Raw genomic sequence first — 8,142 nt, 5'->3', positions numbered from 1 at the left:
GAGTGCTGGGATTAAAAAGCAGATAACATCTGGCTTATTTACTTAAATCTTTAAAAATCTTTTAGTTTTTTTAGTTATATTTTACATATATGGGTGTTTTATCTGCGTGTATATCTGTGCCCTGTGTGAGCAGTGCCTGAGGAGGACAGAGAGGGTAGTGGATCCCTGTGGATTGGAATTACAGGCCATTGTGTACCTCCCCCCATGTTGGTGCTGGGAATAAAACTTAGGTCCTTTGGAGAAGCAGCCAGTGCTCCTAACCTCTGAGCCATCTCTCCAGCTCCAGATTTATTTATTTACCTTTACTTTATACTTTTACTAATATAATTTACTAATATAATTTACCTTTACTAATACTTTCTATGTATTAGTGTTTTGCCTGCATGTATGTATGTGCACCAAGTACATGTCTGGTGAGCTCAAAGGTTCGAAAAGGTATGGACTTTCCTGGAGTTGGAGTTAGAAATGACTTTGATCTGCCATGTGAGTGCTAGGAACCAAACCCAGACCCTCTGCTGGAGCAGCAAATGCGTTTAACTGCTGGATCATCTCGCCTGCCCCTTTTCTTTTTTTTTCTTAATTGATATGTATGTTTGTTGAATGCAGATCACAACTCTGTGTGGTTGGCTGTGGAGGTTAGAAGGCGCATCAGATCCCGTGGGTGCTCTTCTGGGCACTAAACTCTGGTCCTTGCAAGATCAGGATGTGCTCGTAACTACTGAGCCATCACTCCAGTCCCCATTCTTAGCCTTTAAATAAGCATCTTAATCATGTCTGACTTGCTGAGGTCTAGAAAACAGAAAGAATGTTTTGAAAACTTATCGATTCCAAACTGTACATTTGCTGTACAACTTCCAGAAACATAACAGTGCACACCAAGTGTTCCTTCTGTCTCAGGCCAATTCGCTCTGCCAGAGTGCCCAGCCTAGTGTTGACTGCTTCTGTCTTCATGACTATGTGACCTCAGGGCTGCTCCCTGAACAAAGAACTGGACCCCAGGACAGACTCTTGTTACTTTAGAGAAGTGGGGGAGCTCTTTGTTTTCTGAATACCAGGACTTGGCCTTATGAAGGAACTGGAACGGAAGCAGAGAGCTATAGCAGGCTGTCTTGAACTGCCAGCCCCCGAATCATGACACAGAAACTTATTATTAATTACAAAAGCTTGGCCTATAGCTTAGGCTTGTTTCTAACTAGCTCTTAAGACTTAAATTAACCCATTAGTCGGACGGTGGTGGCGCATGCCTTTAATCCGAGTACTCAGGAGGCAGAAGCAGGTGGATATCTGTGAGTTTGAGGCCAGTTTGGGCTATAGAACAAGTTCCAGGACAGCTAGGGCTGTTATACAGAGAAACCCTGTCTCGAAAAAACAAAAAATTTAACCCATTTATATTAATCTACGAGCAGCCGTCACATAGCTCGTGGCTTTTACCTCTCCTCTTGTTGTCCTGGTTCCTCTGCATCCGGTTGGCAACTCCCACTTTCTTCTTTCCAGAGCTCTTTGTGTTCGGAAGTCCCACCTATAACTCCTGCCTCATATTGGCTGGTTAGCTTTTTATTAAACTAATCACAGTGACACATCTGTTGACAGTGACACATCTGTACACAGTGTAATCAAATATCTCACCATAGAGAGCCAGGCCTGGTGGCACATGACTTACTCCCAAGCGTTCAAGATGCAGAAACAAGCAAATCTCAGTGAGTTTGAAGACAACAAAATCTACATAGCAAGTTCAAGGCCTGCCAGAGTTACATAGGGAGACTTTGCCCCCCCCTTCCAAAAAAGACCAACTTAAAAAAACATAAAGTTGGTGGGTGATGGTGGTAGCGAATGCCTTTAAGTCCAGTACTTGGGAGGCAGAGGCAAGTGAATCTCTGAGTTCTAGCCTGGTTGGCAGACTTAGTTCTAAGACACCCAGGGGTACATAGAGAAACCCTGACTCAAAAAAAAGAAAAAGAAAAACATAAAGTATGAGGCTATCTAAACAGATGTTGTTTTGTTGTTTTTGGTTTTTTTCGAGACAGGGTTTCTCTGTGTAACAGTTCTGGCTGTCCTAGAACTGGTTTTATAGACCAGGATGGTCTCGAACTCACATAGATCCATATGCCTCTGCCTCCCAAGTGCTGGGATTAAAGATGTGCACCACCATAGCCCAGCTCCTAGACAGACATCTAGTATCCTCACATTTCCCAGATGAAGATACAGGTGTATAACAGAAATTTTTCTCAAGAAGCTGAGCATGTAACTCACTGGAAGAGTGCTAACCTAGGTCTCAAGAAATCCTGATTTCAATCCTTAGTACCAAAAATAAATAATAAAATATCTGAATCTAGTGGTGTAGACCTATAGTTCTGGCACCTAGGAAGCAGTGGTAAAAGTGTTAGGAATATAAGGCCATCCTCTGCTACACAGCCAATGTGAGGCCAGCCTGGGCTACAGGAGACCCTATGTCCAGAAACCAAAAAGAAAACTTACTCAAAACCTTAAATCCGGCCAGGCAGTGGTGGCGCGCGCCTTTAATCCCAGCACTCGGGAGGCAGAGGCAGGTGGATCTCTGTGAATTCGAGACCAGCCTGGTCTACAAGAGCTAGTTCCAGGACAGGAACCAAAAAGCTACAGAGAAACCCTGTCTCGAAAATTTAAAAAAAAAAAAAAAAAAAAAAAAAAAAAAAAAAAAAAAAAAAACAACCAACCTTAAATCCAGGATCTCCAGGATCCTTTTATTCCAACCCTTCAAGGGATACTTGGAGGTCTCAGGGCTCCCTCAACTTGGGGGGCAACGCAGGACTGGGTGTCAGGCTCCCGTCTCACCTGGCTCTCGCCTTTCTTTTTTCAGTTCATCTCAAAGAAGGACCCAGAGGACATCAAAGAGGTAAGGCTCCTGGGTATACAGATCCAGCATCACTCAGGGACAGTTGGTAAATTCAAGGACCTGCCTTCTTCCCTGGCCTGTGCTGGAGAGGGTGTGTGCTGTCCTTCTCAGCCCCTAGGACACACTGGGCATGGGAAGGTCACTTTCCATCCATGCTGGCCCAGGTCAAGTCTCACATACCTTACAGGTTGTAGTCTGGAAGCGATACAGTGACTTCCGTAAGCTGCATGGGGACTTGGCCTATACTCACCGCAACCTCTTCCGGCGGCTAGAAGAGTTTCCGGCTTTCCCCCGTGCTCAGGTGTTTGGTGAGTATTGTATCTGAACCCCTGAACCCAGTATGCAGGTAGATTTAGGCAAAGGGGACCTGGACTGGTGGAGGCTGGTGAGTGTGGTCCGCTACCCTGAACAGACTTTTGGAAAACTGGATGGGCTTACTGAGATAATCTTACTGAGATATGGGGAAACTGAGGTCAGAGCAACCTCCCGCTTTTATGTTGGGTTGTTAACAATTTCCATGAAGATGAGGCTCAGCGAGGTAGAGGGCTTTTGTCTGAGCCTTAGTCCATTTTCTGTGCAGTAACAATACCACAGACTGGATGCCTTAGTTATACAGAATGGAGGCTTATTTTGATTTATGACTCTGGTCCAAGGTTCAGAGGCCACATCTGCTGATGGCTCTGTGGCTGGCACAGCCCCAGGGTGTATCACATGGAGAGAGTCAGGGGAGAACATGAGTGCCAGAACCAAGCTAGTTTTTATAGCAAAGAACCAGGAGTTCTTTAACCCATTAATCACCAGAGTTCTCAGACTCATGTGAGTGCTCCTATGCAGTGAAGTGAAGAGTTATTGGCAGGTCATGCCAGGCCGAGGAGACCATCATGAGGACTGAGGTGGTGCAGGCCGTGCTCCCAGCACACTGACTGTGGGAGTTAGATTCTCGGGCTGTAGCTTTCGGGTTTTTGTTGTTGTTTTCTTTTGGTTTTTGGTTGTTTGTTTGGTTGGTTGGTTGGTTTTTTTGAGACAGGGTTTCTCTCTGTAGCCCTGGCTGTCATGGAACTCCTACTGGGATCAAAGGCCCCACCACACCCAGCTTTTTTTTTTTTTCCTGCTTTTTTGAAGCAAGTTCTCAAATGTTGTCCAGGCTAGCCTTGACCTTCTGATGGTCCTCCCATCTCAGCCTCCCAAGTACAGGGTTGACAGGTATGTGGTCAGCATGCCCAGCAGTGAAACAGCCTTTTGCTCTGTAACCTTAGGCAAGTTGCCTCCCTTCTCTGAACTTTTCTTTTCTCCTGATTACATCTAAGCCTCCTCAAATGATCTATTTTTGTTTGTTTTTTTGCTTGTTTTTGTTTTTGTTTTTCAAAGACTGGGTTTCTCTGTAGCTCTGGAGCCTGTCCTGGCACTTGCTCTGTAGACCAGGCTGGTCTCGAACTCACAGAGATCTCTGTCTCTGCCTCTGCCTCCCGAGTTCTGGGATTAAAGGTGTGCACCACCACTACCTGGCTCAAAAGGCCTTTCTTGCCAGGCATAATAGCACATGCCTTTAATCCCAGCACACAGAAGGCAGCAGTAGGTAGATCTCTGAGTTTGAGGTCTGCATAGCAAGTTCCAGGCTAGCCAGAAGCCAGAGCTATTTAATGAGACATTGTCTTTAAAAACAGACAAACTTGCATGCCTTGCCTCCTTCTCTGTGGTATGATACCCTTGAGAACAGGGAACTTGTTTCTCTTGCTAACCTGAAGCCAGCAGGAAGCAGGTGCTCATTACACATCTGGAGAATGAGTGAACAGGGAGGGTGATGCCTGCAGGAGGAGCGAGAGATTAGTGGGAGAATGGGGAGTCCAGCAGGCTGCTTAGTACTTCTCAGGCAGAGCCAGGACATTGGGCTTCTCCCCAGAAGCCCCATGGTCACTGCTGCTCTCTTGTCCGGGATCTGCAGGGCGGTTTGAAGCCTCTGTGATTGAAGAGAGGCGCAAGGGTGCAGAGGACCTGCTGCGCTTCACAGTACCCATCCCTGCACTCAACAACAGCCCCCAGCTCAAGGAGTTTTTCCGGGTAAATCCATCTGCTCTCCCCACTTCCCTAGCGCCTGCCTGTTCCGCTTCCCTCCCTGGCTGCACCCCTAACTCTTCACCCCTGCTGGACTTTGTCTCCTGCAGGGTGGGGAGGTAACGCGGCCCTCTGAGGTGTCAAGGGACCTGCGCATCCTGCCACCCCCTCTCATCCCCACACCACCTCCTGATGAGCCCCGGCTCCTCCAGCCACTGCCTGCAGAAAGGAGGGGCCAGGAGGAGCTGGATGTACCAGGTATACATCAGGTCCTCCCCATGAGGGAGAAGTATAGGGTGGGAGTTCTACCACTCTCCTGGGGACACCTCTGGACAGGTCATTTTTCTTTTTGAATTGTGGTTTGCTAATCTGTCAAATACACCCAAACCTAATAGTGGCCTTGTCTGTACCCTTGGTTGCTACAAGGATTACTCAAGACAGAGATTCTGTTTTGAGAGCTGAGAAGCAATAGGTGCAGGCATTAATGTTCCCCTGGTTTCTCCTCAGTGGATCCCCTGCCGTCTAGTCCTGCCCAGGAGGCCTTGGATCTTCTCTTCAGCTGTGGCAGCACTGAGGAAGCATCCAGCTCCCCAGCCCGAGGTCCCCTCTCTGACGCCGAACTTGCCCTTTTTGACCCTTACTCCAAAGAGGGTAAGGAGCAGGTGTGGGGTGTGAGAAGCTAAGGGGCAGGAAGGGAGTACATGCCATCTCTGTAAGCCCCTTGGCATGGCTGCCCTGAAGCCAGGTGGCAGCCTCCATGTCCATGAAAAATATTGAGCAGCTGTGGAGAAAAGAGCTGAGCCCTCCTCTCTGAGCAGAACCTGGGTAGCACAGCATCATAGTGTCCTTGCTCATGGGCCTGCTGTGGCTGGCCGTGGTAGCACACGCCCTGAATCCCAGCATGTGAGAGACAGAAGCAGAGGCAGGAGGATCTCTATGAATTCGAAGCTGGCATGGTCCACATCACAGTTCAGGTCAGTGAGGACTACAACAAGCAAACTAAACACACAGAAAATGGGACCTTGCCCTAGTAAGGTCCTGAAAGGCAGTAGGCACTAGAATTCCCATGGTGACCTGGGGACCATCAGAGTCAGGGTACTGAGCTCCTACTCCAAATCCTAGCAAAGAGACACTGAAGCTTTCCTTACCCTGAAACTCACCCACTTCACGCTGTGACCACAGCGGGGTGTTAGGATGCTGCTCAGCTGATAGAGTGCTTGCCTGGTGTGCATGGAGTCCTGGACTCAATGTCTAGTGCACTTTACAGGTCTCTCTGTGTAGCCCAGGCTGGCCTGGAACTCACTCTGTAGCCCTGGCTGGCCTGGAAATCACTCTGTAGACCAGGCTGTTCTGGAGCTCACTCTGTAGACCAGGCCGGCTTCAAATTCAGAGATCCATCTGCCTCTGCCTCCTGAGTGCTGGGATCAAAGGCGCCACCACCGCCCAGCTTTTATTTCAAACAAGGGCCTTTAAAATGGCTCTGTGGATAAAGATACGAGCCAACAAGCCCAACGACTTGGACTCATGTGGTGAAAGGACAGAACAGAATCCAGTAAGTTGCCCTCCAACCTACACACACACACACACACACACACACACACACACAAGTGTAATTTTTTTTTTAAACATTTCTTTTTTTTTTACATTTATTTATTTTATGTATGTGAGTATTCTATTGACTTTATGCCAGAAGAGATCAGATCCCATTATAGATGATTGTGAGCCACCATGTGGTTGCTGGGAATTGAACTCAGGACCTCTGGAAGAGCAGCCAGTGCTCTTAACTGTTGAGTTATCTCTCCAGCACCATGTAATACTTTTTTTCAATGAAAAAACTGGCTATGGTGGCACACACCTTTGATCCCAACATTCAGGGAGTTAAAGATAGGCAGATATGTGAACTCAAGATCAGCCTAGTCTACATAGCAAATTACAGAAAAACCAGGCCCACATAGTGAGACCTTGTCTTTAATAAAACAAACAAAAGAGGTGAAGTGGCACATGGCTGGATACCAGCACTAGACAGGCAGAGGCAGAAAGACCAGAAGCTCAAGGCCATGGGTCAGTAAGTCTCGGGTTGAGAGCACTTGTCTCATGAGCCTGGCAACCTGAGTTCCATCCCCAGAATCCACTTAGGGTGAAAAAAAAAACCCTCCCAAAACTTGTTCCCTGGCCTCTACACTGGTGCCACAGCACACTCATGCCTGTGCTTGCTCGTGTGTGCAACAATGATAAACCAGCCTTTCCAAAAGCTCCTCAGCCAGACCAAGCAAACAGAACGCAACTGGTTTGCTCTACTCAAGTGAATTCTGTATTTCCAGGCTCTGGTCACCTCCAGTGGGGACAGTTTGGTAAACTAATGAACAAAATAAGCTTGGGCTGGACCCTGGGAAAGGCCAGTCTGGCTTGAATCCTTCCTGTTTTATTATAGAGAGTACAGGCACCAGCCCCACCCACACCAGTGAGCTAGCAGCCATGGAGGTACAGTCCAAAAGGCTGGACCAGGAACCCTGGGAGCCAGGAGGACAGGAGAAGGGAGAGGCTGAAGATGGAGAACCTGCCCCAGCTTATCTGAGCCAGGCCACAGAGCTCATCACTCAAGCGCTGCGGAAAGAGAAGGCTGGTGCCTATGCCGCTGCGCTCCAAGACTACCAAGACGGGGTGCACATCCTGCTCCAGGGCGTCTCAGGTGAGTATGGCGGTAAGGAAGACGGGGACTGTTGGGAAGATGGCACAGTGGGTAGAGTACTTGTTGTGCCAGCATGAGGAACTGAATTAGAGTGCCCAGAACCCACACAGAGGCATGCGACAGCATGCTCAGGGACCATGTGTTCCTATGGCAAGGTGGCGGGCAAAGACAGAAACGGCGCTAGTGAGCCTGGCGTGTGCAGCAGAGAACAGACATGATGGAAGGAGACCTACATCTGAGGTTCACCACTGACCTCACACATACAAAGTATTTTAAGAAAACAAAGAAGGTCCAGGAGCCTTCATTTCTCACAGAGACCTTGGGCAGAATTTTCTTTCCCTTTTTAACAGCCACATAAAATGGGAAAGAGCCAGGGCAGGGGGAGGTACATTCTGAAGGGACTGGGCCTTCTACTCTCTCAGGTGACCCGTCCCCTGCCCGCCGGGAAGGTGTGAAGAAGAAGGCAGCTGAGTACCTGAGGCGGGCCGAGACCCTCCAAGCGCACTTGCCTTGAGGGCACCCTTCCTGG

General features: G+C 48.4%; 1 protein-coding gene across 1 annotated transcript in view; it reads left to right on the top strand.

Annotated features, from left to right (window-relative positions):
• Snx15 (sorting nexin 15) overlaps nucleotides 1-8,136 on the top strand; it is a 10,013-nt gene extending 1,877 nt beyond the window's left edge. Inside the window, exons 2-8 of the mRNA XM_005351786.2 lie at nucleotides 2,837-2,872; nucleotides 3,060-3,180; nucleotides 4,815-4,930; nucleotides 5,035-5,182; nucleotides 5,432-5,575; nucleotides 7,356-7,613; nucleotides 8,036-8,136. Of these exons, the coding sequence (XP_005351843.2) occupies nucleotides 2,837-2,872; nucleotides 3,060-3,180; nucleotides 4,815-4,930; nucleotides 5,035-5,182; nucleotides 5,432-5,575; nucleotides 7,356-7,613; nucleotides 8,036-8,127 (915 nt within the window). The 3' untranslated portion in view covers nucleotides 8,128-8,136. The remainder of the gene's footprint in view (nucleotides 1-2,836; nucleotides 2,873-3,059; nucleotides 3,181-4,814; nucleotides 4,931-5,034; nucleotides 5,183-5,431; nucleotides 5,576-7,355; nucleotides 7,614-8,035) is intronic.
• The last annotated feature ends 6 nt before the right edge of the window (nucleotides 8,137-8,142 follow it).

Source organism: Microtus ochrogaster, chromosome 8, assembly GCF_000317375.1.
Source record: "Microtus ochrogaster isolate Prairie Vole_2 chromosome 8, MicOch1.0, whole genome shotgun sequence".
In the NCBI taxonomy this organism is placed as follows: Eukaryota; Metazoa; Chordata; class Mammalia; order Rodentia; family Cricetidae; genus Microtus; species Microtus ochrogaster.
This window is presented reverse-complemented; position numbering and strand designations above follow the sequence as displayed.